Source organism: Polypterus senegalus, chromosome 2 (genome assembly GCF_016835505.1).
Source record: "Polypterus senegalus isolate Bchr_013 chromosome 2, ASM1683550v1, whole genome shotgun sequence".
Lineage (NCBI taxonomy): Eukaryota > Metazoa > Chordata > Cladistia > Polypteriformes > Polypteridae > Polypterus > Polypterus senegalus.
In genome coordinates, this window is record NC_053155.1 from 53,061,551 (window position 1) to 53,079,824 (window position 18,274).

At 36.3% G+C, this 18,274-nt stretch overlaps 1 protein-coding gene across 1 annotated transcript in view; it reads left to right on the top strand.

The window, feature by feature from the left end:
• The window catches only part of fstl1b (follistatin-like 1b), a 117,454-nt gene extending 100,295 nt beyond the window's left edge, over positions 1-17,159 (top strand). The window contains exons 7-11 of the mRNA XM_039743691.1: positions 5,728-5,846; positions 7,684-7,796; positions 11,807-11,917; positions 12,696-12,799; positions 14,437-17,159. Coding sequence (XP_039599625.1) covers positions 5,728-5,846; positions 7,684-7,796; positions 11,807-11,917; positions 12,696-12,799; positions 14,437-14,481 — 492 coding nt within the window. The 3' untranslated portion in view covers positions 14,482-17,159. The remainder of the gene's footprint in view (positions 1-5,727; positions 5,847-7,683; positions 7,797-11,806; positions 11,918-12,695; positions 12,800-14,436) is intronic.
• Positions 17,160-18,274: the final 1,115 nt, after the last annotated feature.

Sequence of the window (18,274 nt, forward strand, 5' to 3'; positions counted from 1 at the left end):
AAGCACATACTGGCTTCTCTTAACCACACTTGAAACGGGTACTGAATAGTACCACTCGTTTTGGTCATGGCATTTACATATCCTACTCCTTTGTTCTGGCTGTTTAGGTGTGAGAAAAAGAATGGATTAAATATTAGTTACTTTAGGAATGTTATAAGGAATAAAAGAAGGAGAGTGCTTTTAATTTTGGAGCAGTTAAGGAAATGTGCAGGATTAAATTGAGAGCCTAAAGAAACCAGCTGGGTGAAAAGAGTAAGCTAAAGGCCTTGGTGATGGGACCGAAATTAATGATGATTGTCACCAGGCAACTGTTTTAGACCTCAATCCCCGGTCCTGTGATCTTTGGAAACAAGACGAATGGAGAGCTTTTCCTTTCAGTATGTAGGACTATGAGAACAATCACAAGTCTGCCACTCAACAGAATGCCACATTTAGCGCTGTCTATTGTCTTTTGTTAGCTCTCTTCTTGCAAACAGCAGACAGCCTAGCTCTGCAAATCACAGTGATGTTATGAAGATGCTAAAATCCTTGAGGAATATATTTATTTAAAATTCATCTTGCAAAGTCCTCAGCATTGTAATCAAATCGTCATTTAACAGCCCAAAGAAACAACAGCTTAGAGTGTTTGTTGCATACAGATGATCTTTGTGTTAAGGCGATTCAATGGGTGCAAAAGCTGCCTGTGGATTTCTAGAGGTCTTAAGAAAACGCATGTACAGTAGGTGGTCCATCTGTTGAGGTGGTCCTTTCATTGCTTTTAAGGAAACATTATTATTTTGTATCAATGAAAATCTGGAGTGGAAATCAACACATTAGTCAACAAAGCAGAATATGTGAAGTAAAAGGCCATGAATATTAGCAGAGGGAGGTTTTGCACTAAAGTGTATCATGCTGGAGACCTTTCTTCTTACATCCAGAAAAAGATTATGTTTTTATAGATGGCTAGAATCACCAACCTAAGAAAAAACTATTGGTAAGCCATGAGGATCTCCACCTCCACACAGTGTCAGTTAAGATGAATGACAAAGTGTTTTGCAACGAGACCATTCAGTGCATGAAGTTCTTTTGGCTAGTTAATAGGTAAATTGACCCAGTATCTCATTCACACATTTTCTAAAAGCCATCAGCTGCTGAGTTGGCGTGGAGTCTTTGCTACAAACTGCAAAAAAGGGGAATCCTCTGAGACTACAGGAAAATTTAGCAGACTGTTCGCCTAATTTTGTATTCTATGGGATAACCAAAGTGAATGAAATTGTGAGTTAGCATGACAGAGCTGGCACTAAACATTATGGGTGCAAAATGGATAAGAATGAATTTGGCTGTTCTGTTTTCCATTTAGAATCCGTGTAGTTAACTGCAGTCTTTTACTAAATAAATTACTATAACTTCTCTGGAAGGAGGATTAGTACTTTGAAAAATGCATAGATGAGCAAATCTGTTGTAGATGTGTGTGTTAGGAATGTCCCAGGAACCAATACGTCAGTGTTAGTTCAATACCAAAATTTCAAAAATGTAACAGTAATATTTTTTACATTATTAATAGTACAGATGAGGGCACGCATGCATGACTGCAAATAGACAAATTACTTCAGAAGGCACAATAATACATGGAAAAAACTTAAGCTAAAACTACATTTAAAAATTGCTCACAGTGGTGATGATATAGTACCACATCGACATGTCAAAAAGAGAAACAGCAGAAATCACATTTGGAAATGCTTTGTGTTTAAGTCAGAAGAATTTCAGTGCGCAATTGCAGGTGTGTTTATCATTAAGAAAAAGCCAAAACACACACGCACATAAACTCTCATTATTGCCGTTTGTATATGGAATTAGCTCAGAATATAGATTTGTGAATACTTTGAAAGCACAATGATGTGACTGCTCAGATGTGAACTGTAATCATTTAACTTGTAGTGTCATGAATTTGTAAGAGGAAATGAAAGGAGGGCATGATTAATCTCTTTTTAATATATTACCCTAGACGGACCCAATAAAGGTACAGCGCTTTGCAATCATTCTCGGATTGTAATAAGCATGTGTATAGATGTTCGCCCAAACATCCATTCATTCTGTAACTGGCTTATGTAGGTTAGGGTTGTCTGAGGCAATTTTTAAAAGAAATAGCTATTTGAGTTGTCTACACTGATGATGAAATGACCTGCTCCATTTGTGCATGGCAAAGCAAAATTCATGTAGTGTTTCAAGAATGACTCCCTATAAATATGTGTACTGTATTAAAAGAAACATGAAATTGCAGAGACAGGCAAAACAGCCTACTTCATTGTTGATTAGGAATATACAAATGTTAAATCTGTAAGTTAACAAATGCTAAATTTGTTTGGTTTTTGAAGGCAAACTAATGTTTATGAGTATAACCTCTAAAATGTGACGAACATAGTAAAAGCACACGTGTTGTATATTTGAATGATTAAGATTAATTGACTACAGGTAATATCAGTCTAGTTTATGATCACTTCAGAGATGCTTTGAAAACAGTTTTTTTTACAAGAGTTTTGAAATAATGAATAATTTAAAAATGACACACACAGGAAAGCTTAAAGTTTGGATGACTGTAAAAAAGGACGGATACGCTTGTACAGTTAAAGGACCAGGAGATTGTGACATTTGAAATTTGATTTAATTTGACTCTTCCATTAATAATTTCTCTTTCGTACACTTTTACCAACTAATGATTCCAAATATAAATCTTAAAATAGCAAAATGTTACAACCCAATAGAGTGATTTTCTGACAAACTAGATTTAAAAGAATGTTGTTAGAAATTTATTTTTGTGAAAGTTAATTTAAATGAAAAATAATTTGAATTAAATTGGAACAGTACAGATATAATAAATGTTTTAACTGTTATCTTTAGTATTGATTTTAACTATTACTTATTTTTATTTACTGGAAAAAAAAATGTAAGAGAATAAATTTCAACTGGGCACATGGGAAGATAAATCAGGTAGTCTGTGATGATATACCGTATATGCTCACGTATAAGTCGGGTCTTGAAATCCAAAGTATCGATCATAAAACCAGACCCCAACTTATACGCCCATTCAAAAAAACAACTTTTTTTTAACATCTTGTCTCAGCCAGTCTTGCATCAGTTTCTCAGATGCATCGAATTTTGTTGCAGCAGCGCAGTTACCAATTTCTTTCGCTACTTCAACAACATTTCATTTAAAACCAGCTTCATATTTTCTTCAGATCGAATGCTCCATCGTAGATAAGGGATGCTTTTAAGATAAAGGTGTATGAGGGTGTGAGATACAAAAAACACAAATCAGGGCAAACGTTTCTTTGGAATTGTTCGGGTATTACTGTGTGGTCACGTAGGCACAATAGAAAGAGAGAGGGAGAGAGATAGGTTAGGAGCACACACTGATACAGCGCATTGCTGCACACACATAGAAAAAAAAGACAGTGTGCTCTGAGGTGGGCTTGAGCATATCATAATTTCTTGGACCAATAGCGTGAGTTTTCCGCATTTGACTTATATGGCTGACATTATAAAACACCAGAAATTATAAGATAAAATAAAGTCCTGATTTATCCACGGGAGAATATATCCGCAAGTACTGTATATACAGTAATTCTTTATAAACTCAATGCTTAACACCACCTTCCCTGCTGCCCCCACATGTTGTTACACTGAAGAAGTCCTCGGGGGTATTTTTCGTATTTTGGATTACTCGTTTAGCCAGCTGTAGGCCTAATTATTGACGATTTGGCATGATCCTGGATCTGTCGGTTTTTCGAAACTCTTGCTGGATGTGTTGTCACAGCAGCAGATATAAATCCTCAAACCTGCTCGGAGCAGGTTTATTCTGTGTAAACAAGGATTGGCTCACACACTTAATCAGTTTCCGTGCATGGATTTCATCCAGTCATGGCTTTGCCGTTCATGAATGAGCTACCAATTGATATCAGTGCACAAATTATAAGAAGAGAATTTCATATAGAGAGGGGTTTGCGCTATCGGCAAGATCCTTTATTGTTTCCAGAGGAAATTCTTTTCGAAAGATACCGCTTTAGCCGAGGGGGAATATTGTACCTCAAAGATTTATTAGCACCTTATATTCGAAATCAAACTAGCAGGCTCTCACAACCACACAGGCAGTATGCATTGCTTTGGGTTTTTTTGCAAGTGGCACTTTTTTATATACTGTATAGGTGATGTGGAAAATATATCTAAAAGTGCAGTTTGCCAGGCAATTCATGAAGTCAGTTTGGCTCTGAAATATTTCCCTCGGGTTTTCATAGTGTTTTCTGGACACCTGCGTGTGCAGGTACACAGGCAAAAACACCCACAGTTCCATAAAAAATCTCACAATCAGCCTAACATTCTCATTACCCATGATATCCAAATGTGTTTGGGGCACATGGGACTGATCAGAGTGGAGTCTGATCAAACATTATTTGGAAAATGTACCTCTCCTCCTGATGAATAATCAGACACAGTGTCTTCATCAAATATTTGACCTTCGTCAATATCTTGTTGGTCAGACACAAGTTCTAGGGATATGCCATTCCCTGCAACTGACCCAACAAAAAAAAATGCTCTCAGAAACAGGGCGGCGGGCATTTTTCTGAAGAGCCAACTCTTCTGCAAGGGTTAGGTCTGGACAGAGTGGAACTCCACCTGTTTTTTGCTTGTCTGCCTTCTTATTAGCTTTAAAATTAATGTTTTTTATATTATATATATATATATTTATTATCTTTATTTTAACATTTTTTTAAAGTTATATACTAATATTTACCAGTTTGAAGAATATTCTTGTACTTCACTTTAACCTGTTCCCATGTTCTCCTTGTGCTCACGTTTGATCTGGAATTATGACATATTAAATAATAATTAATCTGACACATAGGAAATGGAACGCTGCATTCAGTAAGTACATTGCACACTACTTAGCGTTTAATTTGTCGGCCACTTTTTGCCAGCCGTCTTTTCTGGTTTGGGCTGCTTTTGCAGTGTTACCCCTTGTGCATATTAAATCTTAAAATTCTTCATATCCTTCGAGTAACAGGTCCTACTCCGCTTGTGTGAAAGAGTGCGCCCGTTCTTTCGTCATTTTGTTGCAGCCTATCAAAGACTTGCTGATCATGTTTTCTAGACTCAATATATACGGGCTTTTCAGTTAGCGCGGGCGCGCGCATTCATCTCGGATGATTAGATCCAGCTAAACTAATCCACTACACGGCTGCGTTTGAAAAACTGACTTATCCCGGATGGGCTTCACCGGCATTAACTCATCCAAGATTAGGCATTTGATCTCGGATGATTTAAGCAACGTATGGAAAATACCCCCCCGCCAATGTCTAGCACACATTAAAACTTAAGTCATGCATTGTATTTTGATATACTGTATATGAATATCAGGGTTCATTTACTGAAATGATAGTTGGGTAACAACCTGATGGATATATCACTGTTTAAAGCTGCTATAACTATTAGTTTTTATATATTTTATATTCCGTTACAGAAAAGGGCATACAATTATTCACTTGAATAATGGAGGTACTTTTAATAAAAAGCCACTGAATGGGATTTCTGCTTTTGCTGTGTGGTATTATATAGATTTCGAGTATCAGAAAATTTCACTGGTGTTGGTATCAAATATAAAAATTCTAGAATCATGACATCCCACGTTTGCGTGTGGTGGGGTGATGAATATGCTTAGATCTAATGGGACATTTTCTGGTGATTGTTTCACAGAAATATGACAATGGAGACTCCCAGTTGGATTCAAATGAGCTTCTTAACTTTGTTCAGCACAACCAAACAGCAGTTAACATTACCTCCTACATGGATGAGGAAAACAATCGACTTCTCAGGTAATATTGTAGTAATTTTCATAAAAATATATATCAATACACCATGGACAAGTGTTGGTAGTTTTTTGGGTTGCTTTTGCATTTTTCACAATTTTTGGAATTTTATAAGCAAAGCATTTTACTTCTACTTGTATAGCAAATTGTCTGTGCATTGCCATTGATTGTGCAACATTAACATAGCAGCATGAGACTCAGAGCTTCAGAATCAAAGTGCTCTATGCACATCAAATTGGAGGATTTGCATTAATCACAACAAAGTAATCAAAGAGAAAATGAAAAAAGCACTTTTCCTGCATTGTGTGTCTCTTTCTTCCTGTTGTTCACAGAAGATTATGTGAATTTTGTGTACAAAAAACTTCATTTGAAGTTGCTCATCTCAGTTACTGTATCTGCCACATACACACATATCATGCTGTTCTGTTGGTGCTTTTACAGTCGACTCAGATAAGCTGATTGGCCAAAGCTCATCTATGTGAAGAGAAAATAATGAAGGTCCACCACAAGCAATAAAAAAGAGAGGTTATACAGAGCACCACAGGATTTTTTTTCTTTTCCTTATTTATTTATATTGAATTTAAATAGTATTTCAGAAAAGAAAGTTTTTAAAACATTATAGTAACATATTGAAGTATGAAATACAGTAAGTTCTTTGTGAAAATGGTACCAACAAAAGAAACGTGAAATGTACTACATGTAGGAATGTATATATAAGTAGCGTGAGACTTCAGCACGAGACTTCAGACATGGGTAAGGTTTGGGGCAGCCACCCATATAATCTATTCCTGGCTGCAAAGTTGGAGAAATGTAAGCAAAAGCAGTTTACAGGACTGCGTCCAAAACAAAACTGAATTCTAGAGGAAGGGAGTGAGGCTTTCTAGGAAGTCCGGAGGAAGTGATGTCGTCCTCATGGCTGAGACCGGAAGTGCTGTCATCTTCGGGGCCGGAAGTGATGTCGCCCTCAGGCCCAGGACCAGAAGTGAGGCAATAGTTCCTGGTGGGATTTCCTGGGAAATGTCTGCAGGCAACTTAGAAAGAGAGTCAGTGCACCCTGCCACCCCCGGGCAGATATGATACCATTAATCTTTAAGCCCTTCAGCTGCCTCCTATTCGCAAGTGTGTGACAATAGTCTTTTATAATTTTACATGCACATTCATAGCTTAAAAATAAATGTTTACTTTGAAATGCTCTAAACTTGATAATTGGTTGATAGCCTTATAATAAACATACGGGCTCATCACACATAAATTCTCCAATAGCTACATTTATATACCCATGTATTTTATAAAATAAGTATATATTCCTAATTTTAACCATGTAGCTTACTGGATATTAAAAGTGTTTTTCATAAAATTATAATTGATTGAGTCAAGGGCATTTAAGTTGTAATAGACTGATACTTTTTTCCCTATATGATTTCAACATGAGTGTGCATGAATAGGCCTGAAATCTAAATAGCAATAATTAACATTAAAAATCACAATATTTTCATGTTGTATCCCAGGTATTATGATAATTGCATTGTGGTGCCCCCTGGCAATTCCTATCTGTAATAGGGTCCATACTATGGCTTGGTAAATTGATCAGTCAGGGATTTATCAGTCCTACTGAGAGATTTGTCTTGAGGGTTTTAAATGTTAAAGCATTACTGACATTTTCTTAGCATTTAAAGCCCTTTAGCCTCATTAAAATGAATATCCCTGAACAGTGTCTTTTCACTCAGTGATTTAAAAATTAATGAATTAGACTTTCTAGACTGGATTTTATTGCTTCTGAATAATGTTTATATGTGTACTGCAATTGTGAACTGCATGACTGTCTTGATCTTTTTATAAATAGGAGCCTCTGTGTTGATGCACTGATTGAACTCTCTGATGAAAATGCTGACTGGAAACTGAGCTTCAATGAGTTTCTCAATTGTCTGAAGCCAGGATTCAACCCCCCAGAGAAAAGTAAGCAGAAAATGTCCTATTTTTTGCATCTCTATGGAGAAATGCTGTTTTATGAATAATATTCCAAAAGCCGAAGGTATTATAATGTTTGCTATAAAACAAAAAGAAAGTTACAGCTGTTATATTTAGTTTTTTTGAGGCATCACAGGATATTTTCCCTAAGAATTACTCAGAGAATTTTACATATCTCTTCCTTTTTTAATTTATAAAATACCTTTACCTGTTTTTTCATGATATAATATACAAATATGTGCATAAAAGAAATATTCCCTTCAATTATTAAACTACTTTTTTTAAAAGTTGTCATCATTTAGGGTATCTGCCCATTGCCAGTACTATATATGACTTTGCTGAATCAGCACTTCAGCCAAAGTAATCAAAAAGCTTTGTAAACGTGAATTTGCACATTCCGATCCATTAACACATTATATAATCCTGAATACCTCATCTTCTTTTGTGTGTATTTCAAATCTCAGAAATGTATTTCTGTGAGGTGGACTCCATCATGTAAAGAAGTAACATGGACACTGTTAGCTACTATATTAAAGTCAGTTTTGCTAGTCAATTCAGAATATACAGTAAATTTTATATATTATTTGCATAACCATTAAATAAAAATACCTCCATTCATCTGTTTCACACAACTTTTTTTCATATTGAGGGTCACTAATGCAAGATCCAAACAAAGGTTTATTTAATTCTGATTAATTATTAACACTGTTGGAAAATATTATTCCTAGAGAATTGGCTTAAAGTTTGCTGTAGTGAAATCAGAGTGTGTATCAGTGCTAATGGAAAACAAAACAGTGGTTAACAGAAATGATTTCCAAATCCAGTAAATCAATTACCAAAATTATATCAGTACACAGCAAATTCTGTGGCAAACACAGCAAAATATTTTGATAAGGTCAAAGGATGAAATGCCAACCCTCGTCAAATCCATGTAGGAGTAGCGGCTAATTTATTCACACTGTCTGAAACTGGGCAGTCACAAGTACTCGTTGAGAATATAAGAAATGAGAGGGAGCAGCTCAGTCCATCCAGCCCATTTTGCGTACTCATAGAAAGCAGATCATTGGGTGTGAGAAGACCATATCCTACAAATTTACACAGGTTTAGCAATAATGGATGGTGTTCTGAGGGGCTGGAATTTAGAGCTTTCTGAAAGAGGCATGTATATATATCGTATTCAAAACTGTCACGTTACTGCATTACAACAGGCGAGACTAGATGGATTGCTGGTCCTCCCTTCATATATACACATTCTCATTCATACAGAGCTATCTTCAAATACTATTTAAACTAACATACTGTACACAGCTTCAGGATGTGAGAGAAATCTAGGATAGAATGTGCAAACTCTGCAAACAAATTGGCCAGGCCAGGACTCAAACCCACCCAACTATTATTATTATTATGATTATTATTATGACTATCCAGATACCCCTTTTATTAGCCCACTCATTCCAATATAGAGTCTTAACGGGCCAGAGCCTATACTTGCAGCAACCTCAGTACTTTCAGGTAAAGAAGCTTACCTGCAAGCTAAGTCATAAAATGGTGTTAATTATTAAAGCAGTAAGAGCTCACTGACCTCAACAGTGGCTATACAGCAGCATATGGTGATAAACATTTCTGATTATACTCACAATACTGTGGCCTGAATCCAAGAAAGTTGTGACACTTGTTTTCTTAGTGCGCCCCTACTACACACTCCTGTGTCTCAGTCTCAAGCTTTCTCTCCACTGCTGTAACCTCACCATTGTTTCTATGCCTGTAATACAGTATATTACACTTGCTGTATTTAGAAGTTGTAATTGTTCACGAAAATGAGGAGAATAGCTGACGTGGATGGGTTCCTTAACCCACTTTACCTGATTTGTCAGAGGTCACTTTCCTAGTTATAATAATTAATTCAGTTGTGTAATATTGAATTTATATAGTATTAATATGCATTTTGACAAGGAAGCTATATTAAAATGTTTTCTCTGAGCTAACCTTTTTTTTTTAATTTCCTGAACAGTTTTCACCTTCAGATCAGCTTAATATTTAAATGTTTTTATTCACATCCCAATTTGGAACATCAATAAAATCACACAAAAATAAAATAATGCCACCAGTTAATTCCTTGATCTTACAAAATTACTATAATGATATCATAACAAATATTGAGGCCAAAACATTACTGTAAACAATTATGTATTTAGAGATGTTCATCTGCACACTACTGTTGTTAAGAGCTGTTGTTTGAGTATTTGTGGTCTTTCTGTTGGTCCTCATTAAAACTAGAGACTGTAGCGTGTGACTGTTCCAGAGGACAGCACCAAAATATCTGGAACCAACAATCATGTCACAGTCAAAGTTTCTTAGTGAACAACAACTAAACCTCCTGACCATGTCTGTATATGTTGAAGTGTTGCCTTGTGATTGGCTGTTTGCAGGAGCAGTCTATTTGTATTAAAAGTCTGGTGTGCCTAATAAAGTCAGCACTGAGTTTAAAATAAAGCCGCAACAGAAGCGCTTAATGCCCACACCGCATGCCTATCACACAACAAACAATTTAATGTGTCCTTCCTCTGGCATAATAAGGAAGAACAAATATTCTGCAGTCACCAAGCAGCACTGCCCCAGAGACCCAAGTGTTCTGTCCATTTCAGAACTGCCCAGTTGCCACTTATAAAATGAAGAAAACTTGCATTTTACTTTCAACCACTTTTGTAGCTTTGGTCTTTCTTATTATTTTCATCTTTACCTTTCCTATGATTTGTATCCAGTTCAAACAGATCAGTAAATAAAAAAAGCACAAGCGGGTCTTGGGAGATGACAGTAGTAAATCAAGCTAACGTCAAGGCACGGGAGTTTTTTTCCTGTACTAAAGCTGACTGTTTTAGAAATTAGATATAGTGCCTAATGATTAATATTGAGTGTCACATGAGTGCACATGAGATCATTAGGAGAGTTTTGTTTTTATTTTGAGCATTGATTTGTGGAGCTTGCTGGTGTTTTACCTTTACATAACGTGAATTAACAATTAGATATTGGTGTTTTACCCCAATCTAAACTTAATTAATCATTAGGTAACAAAAGAATATGTGTTGCAAAAAATCTCCTCTCTACTACAAATTCGTTCAACAAGATTTGACAACATTGACATTTCTTAAAGCTACCTCTTCTTGTGCTTGTGAGATTCATCAGCAAAAGAAAATAAAACAGGGTGGGTGTGCAGTATGAAGAGGAAACAGATGCACATGTCATAGCAGCTCATCCTTACACAAATAAATCAGACTGTTATAAACAAAATATATTTAAATACATAGAATTATTATAAAGTGTAATAAAAACTCTTCTTACATAATTATTATGAAAAAAGGAACAGTTAGGCATGAAGTAACAGTACTGCATGCAATGTTAAATAGCATCTTTCAAATTAGCATGAAATTGAAGTTTAAGTATATATTTGAGTGTGACCAGTAATGGAGTTTTGCTTGGTTTGAGGCTTGTGCTCAATCCTTCCATTATAGGATACAGCTTCCTGATATTTTGAAACAGATTTATAAAATGGATGGATACATAATAGTTCCTATTTGGTAGTCTTTGCTTGCAGCCTAAACTTGTGCATACCTGTTTCCGTTTAGCTGGCATTTTTATAGTTGCCCTGATATTTTTCTACTCTATCAGTCCACATGTAATCAGTGAATTCATGCAAGGCATATTCGGAACCACCAAATAGCCTTGAATGAACATCTCCAAAATATGGGGAAACTGAACTACCTGTAGAAAAATCTAAATTGACCATGTTAGAACATACAGACTTTACATAGATATCAATCCAGCCACTATTTAAATTCATTCAGCTGTCAGAGTGAGGCTGCAATGCTAAATGCTGTATCACTGTGCTCCCTATTTTGTTTTTATGAGGTTGTGACTGGTAAGTCACTTTGTATAGAGGCATCACATAAATAAATCAATAAACTAGATACCCATCATAATTTTAACCTGTCTTTTTCCAGAGTGTGCACTTGAGGATGAAACTTATGAAGATGGAGCAGAGACTCAGGTGGAGTGCAATCGCTGTGTCTGTGCTTGTGGAAACTGGGTGTGCACTGCCATGATTTGTGATGGTAAGTGAAGAAGCAAGTTTATTTCAGTATTTCTAGCATAATCAATACCATTAGCAAAGACAAATACTTCCAAACACTGCCAGTCATAGGATGTAACCACAACCGTCATTCAGAAACTCTGATGTTAATCAATTTGGGCTCGCCATATCACATTGAAACATTTTAATTAATATAGTGAGAATTTCTCTTCTCATTTACAAGGCAGCATTCCCTGATGTTGGTCAAGACAGTAGTAAACTGAGCAAGGCCAGCCAGTCTCCAATGCTACCTAGAAGATCTACTAGGTGCTTCCAATATACTTGGGAGATAGCCTTCCTCCACTGTATGTCTTTAGCCTAATACTGGGTCTCCTACCAGTGTACATCTTGGAATAACAGTAATGATTGTTGCTGTCTAGTTTGATTTTTCACCATGTTTAACCACTATTACCTTGCTCTGCATTGCACACTGGAACATTTCACAATGTACAGTGGTCAGAATGAAAGTCAGCACCTCCAAATCCTAGCTCATGGTAGTCTTCCAGGAGAAAAAATAGTTTGCTGACTGCAGATGAGAGGAAATTGGCTACCCCAAGTGCAAAAAATCTACACATACCCATGTGAACCAAAAACAGAACTTTAAAAAAGAGTTTATAGTACAAATTTACAGTGCATGCTAAAGGCTTAATGAGTGACAGCAGAGAAGAGGAAACAAATAACAAGCTGGCATTCTTTTGATCAGCCTGTGTAGGTCTTGTTAGCGGGAGAAAAGGTATCAAATAATACTTTTTTTTTTTCAGCAAAGGATAAGAAAGAAGTATTTGATGATGATGGTGATCTACATGCACAGCAAATGACTGAGGAGGAGTGGAACAGACGTGTGGAGGAGCTGAACAAACACCAGGTGAGGAACAGCTCTAGAGTGGCACATTTTTTCTAAAAGTTATTTAATTTAAAAATCAAAAATAATTCATTTGTCAAGCCTATATTTAATCATCTTGAAAGCACCTCATTTTTCATCCAACTATATTCTCAAACCACTTTCCTTTGTTAAGAAAATATTAAAGGGAAGAGCTGAAATCATCTTTTACAGAGTTACCAGTTCACCACAAACAGAGTTTCATGGAACTGGCAACAAAAGGCAAGAACCTAACCCTGGAGGAAAAATCGTTTATTCACAGGGCAAGGTTATATACTCACAGCCTTACATTTTAGAGTGGGTAGGAGAACCATGTGAAGTTTTAGGAATAGAACTGACTCTTTTACCATCCCTTGAAAAATTAAGAGAGTCAAAATGAAAAACTGTAACTTGCTGCACATGATATACGTCAGTCACTTTAAGTCTCTCTATTATAAAAAAAACAAAAACCTTGCAACGAGACGTGATCGTTTGAAGAGAGATCTTTGAGAGACAGAGAGACACTTTCACTTCCCGCGAGATGGGCAAGTCACATTATACTTACAACCTTTTGAAGAAAGTCCCATGATACACATGCAGTCTTAAGAAAATGAGAGTAAAGCTCACATTAGCGCAAACAAATGGATAATATTGCTCGGTGAAATAATGGGACAGCGAAAAGAGATTGAATAGTGTTTGATGATGTCTGGGGGAGAACAGAGACAAGGCATTGACTTTAAAACATCCGAAGCACCGCACGAAATACAGATAATGCTGCACAGGAGCAGAAGCAATCCAGTAGCAGATCGGGCAATGAGGAGGGAAAAATACAACTGTTATTTGTTTCTCATTGTATCAATGTTTAAGAGGGGTTTCGGAGGAGCAAACATGTCTCCTTGGGAGGCGTTCAGCCCACCTCTTCACAATTAGTGCAAACAAACGGAAAATGAATTGGTAAAATAACGGAACAGTGAAAAGAGATTGAATAGTGTTTGAGGATGTCTGGGGGAGATGAGAGACAAGACAGTGGCTTTAATATATTTGAAGCGCCACACAAAATGCAGATCACGCCGCACAGGAGAAGCAGCAATCCAGCAGCTGATCGAGCAAAGAGGAGTTAAACAAACAACTGTTATTTGATTCCCATTGGATCACTGTCAAAGAGGGGTTTTGGAGGAGCGACCGCATCTCTGCGTAGCGTTCGGGGAAGGGGTAGGCGAGTGAAGTGCAGATCACACGGCACGTCAGCAGCAGCAAGCCAGCAGCTGATAAAGCAAAGAGGAGGTAAAAAAACAACTGTTATTTGTTTCCGATTGTATCACCATTTAAAAGGGGTTTCGGAGGAGCAAACACGTCTCCTTGGGGTGCGTTCAGCCCCCCTCTTCACAATGGCACGTAGCCTTAGAGTAAAGATCGCATTAGCACAAACAAACGGAAAATATTACTTGGTGAAATAACAGAACAGCGAAAAGAGATTGAATAGTGTTTGAGGATGTCTGGAGAAGAGAGGCAACAAGGCTGTGATTTTAAAATGTTTGACACACCGCACAAAATGCAGATCATGCCGCACAGGAGCAGCAGCAAGCCAACAGCTGATTGAGCAAAAAAAAAATAAATATTATTCTTTTTTCTGATTTCTGCAGGAAACCGTTGAAAAATCTAAGAAAGTGAACAATAAGGAAATCTAGGAAGATGGAAAACCTCACAGATTGACCGGCAGCCATCCACTCTGCTTCAGAAGGAGAGTAGACAAGAATCTTGGATCTTGCTGCTCTTTGAACAAAGTTATATTTCTGTGCGATTTTACTTCTTTTTGTTTTATAATTATTCATAAATTTTAATGTAAACCGCATTCTTTATACAAAGTTCAATTGCATTTTCAGTATGCAGCCCACTGTGTAAACTGAGCTGTCAAAGGCACATTGTAAAGCTGTGTTAGGGAAGAAAGATGGCGAGTAAATTACCATCGTTGTGAGCCATCTTCAGAATTTCTAAGCGTTGAGGAAGATTGTAATCGGACCATTAAAGTCAAACTGTAATCCATTTTTTATGTTACCATATTTGTTTCTAAGTATATATGGTGTGTTTTACAATAGGATATGGAGTTAATTATATGTCAAACAGAAAAAAAATGAAAAAGCTGTATAAAGAAGAGCTCACCTTGTACTTGAACTTGAGTACTTGTGCTCAGCTGATTTGCAATTGTACTGTCCATTTATTGTGTTTAATGATACTTGATGCATTTGCTTTTATACGCATTGTTTAATAAAAAGTAAGATTTTCAGGTGATAAAGGAAGAAGCAGTCTGCCCCAGAAGCACTGGTCATTGAAATTTATATTTTTTTGTTCACCAATCTCACATACTTCAAAGGAAATGCTGGGTCCCAGATCTGCTATCGAGCGGCTCATTCTTCTACCTGATAATATTTTTGTCATGATGTTCTTGCACTGTTCTAAAGGTTATCACTTCCTCTAGTCAGGATGGAATGAATTATTGGAACTGGTGATCATTAATGTAGATCCATAAATGGAGATTCAGTCCACGATCTGCCAATTCTGACTATCTGATAAGTTTCAGTCCCCTTTTATAGAATGAGTTTGGTAAAGGTTTCTGCCTCCCTGGTGAATGAAAAGGATGTTTACCTGGATCCTGGCCTGACATTCTGTTTATTTTACCAAAATGTTTTGAGCTTTTGTTCACAGTTAAAATAGTGTAACACTTTATGTTAATGTGTAAAACCCTAGTCATGAAGTACACATATCCAGAAATTTTTACAGTTACCCATTTCTAAACAGTTGAACACTTACTGAGTTGTTCATCCTTACATGAAAAATTGAGTTATATGTGCTCACATGCAGATTTATTGACACATTTTCATTAACATAGTGTAAACAGATCTCAAGAGAGCGGTGCAGCACCCTAGAGTAAACCAACATAAGACTGAGTTACCAAGTCAGAGGCTGAGCATAGCTTAAAATAGTGACATATTCATTTAGGTGATCCCTGGGAATTGGGAGATTTGTCCTAAGCAAGTGCATTCAAATGGACCTGTCCAGAGCAAATATTAAGAAAACCTTTTCTAAACTGAACTAACATTGTCCACACAGGGGTAATTTCTAATGTGGTATTTTACCCTTCTATGAGACTTTCCCACATTACAAATTTTCCATTATCATATATATAACTGCTTTATGAGTCTACACATTGCATGCTATTACCATAGTTATTTTTTATTTGCGTTGTGCCTGCTGCTTATTTTTGCCAGCTTTAATAATCTTTGGCTTTGTAAAAAGCAGGAATAACAGCTGAAGCTTTTCCCTTCATTTATTTGCCTGTGCACTGACCTCACTCTTCTTCTACACTATCAATATTTGTGTCATTATATGGTTATCAATAAACAAGCAAAATGCAGGAAAGATGTGAGAGTGGAAAACATATTGTCAAATCACATTTACATGCATTCATTTTATGATAGACATTTTTTAATTTGATTGTCGTATATCTGATTTTGCTTTTTTTATTCTAGCATGGTAAAATAACATTGTGTCGGTAGAGATCCATGGTTTTCATTTGCTAGTAACAGGTTATTGTTAAGACAGTATTGAAATTAACATTTTACCTGTGACTAATGTCTTTGTAGTTCTTTAGGTCTTTATTTTGGAAAGGAAGACAACCAAATAAAAAAAAATGAGGAAAATTATTTTTTATAAACATACCTTAGACAGTCGGACTGTAACTTAAATGGTGCTCTTGATAATTTGTTTTAAAGATATCCAAACAGTATTTATACCAGATTTTGGGGTCTGGGAGCATTACAGTGAATCCTAAGCAAAACAGGTACAGAACAGTTGTACACTTTGAACACATTTCTACAGCATGTTAGATAAAAGACTTGTGCAATGTAATCTGTATTGGATCTTTGTTGTGTTATAAGTAAAGGCATATAGCAGAATGGAGATTTGCTAGTTATATTTCAACAAGCAAGAAGAGAAGTCGCAGTCCACTCTGACCTTCCATGTGTTATTAGTACTTCTGTAGAATTTAATGAACATGAAAAAGTGAAAACCAAAACTTGAGAAGTTTATCTGTCTGGTGGTATCACTCCAGGTATTAAATTACTCTGGACCCAGCAACTATAATATACCTTTTGTTATAAAGTTAATATCAGTTAGTATTATCAATGTCATCTATAGGTATTTAACAGTTTTAGGTTAATATTTTTGCACCATTTTGTTAACATAATTTTATTTTAGTATCAGTGCCTTAAATTGTAACTGTTGACCAAGAAGTTTAACGTATTGAAAAAGAAAAGGTAATTTCAAATGTTTTAATGTGAGGCTTGATGTTGCAGAATAAGAAATGTTCTCCCAAACCAAAACACAAAGGTCATTGGCAGGTAATTTACCTCCCATTTACAGTCTTTTATTTTTGTCATGTAAAATTGATCTAAAATGTAATGTACTCTTGTGAAGGTTATTACAATTTTGATTAGTCTTTTTGTTCATCGGTTGTTTATTACATTATTTGTTTTTTTTAGGTTCTTTGGGTATACAAGCCAATAAAGTTTCTTAAAAAACTTATAACGTATAGTCTGCTTTGTTATTACTAAGAAGTAATTGTTTTTACAGAGGCAGTATTTAGACAGTAAGTATACTTTCCAGGCCATCTTTACTCATTCATTATGTTCATTATGTGCAGACAGCCTTGAACGTAACACACAGATTATGTTGCTGGAAATTTTACAAACATCACTCGAAACAGGTGGTCAGAGTTCATTAATTGATCCATATTTTTGACATGAATGTAGCAAGTAAGAACCTAATGATTGGTAGTGAACAAAAATAGCAACATTTGGTGCTTTTTCGACTTGTCTGCCTTGTATCCAGCACAGTTCCCACTCCGTCCTTCTACCTGCCCCTTTTCTGTATCTGCTTATCCAGTACAGGATGATTAGAGAACCTATACCAGTGGCAATACGGGCAATACGAGACTCATTTTTGAACAGATGACCATCCAACATTGGCACATTCATGTAATCATGCAGACAGAAACTAATTAGATTTGCTTGTCAGTCTAACACCATGTCTTGAGACCTTGCGGTGGCACTCACAATCAGTGTGTAGGGATATAGGATCCTCAAGGAGTGGAACATAGCAAAGTATCAAGCTGGTGTCAAGGTGTGTTCTGTGCAGGGCTGGATTTTCCTATAGGCTAACTAGGCTTCAGCCTAGGGCCTCAAGATCAAGAGGGGCCTACATTCAAATTGTTAGTAATTTGAACAAACTTAAAAATGGGAGGTGAAAGGGCCTCATAAGTGGAATAGCCTAGGGCCTCTTTTCATCCAAATCCGGCCTTGGTTCTGTGCCATACTAAAACGTGACCTTATTTATTGCAGTACAGAAATACAGTATTAACTTATCTTTATATAGAGTTTGGCTTGTTATTGCTTTTGTTTTTTGAAAGCTTGCCTATGAGGGTAG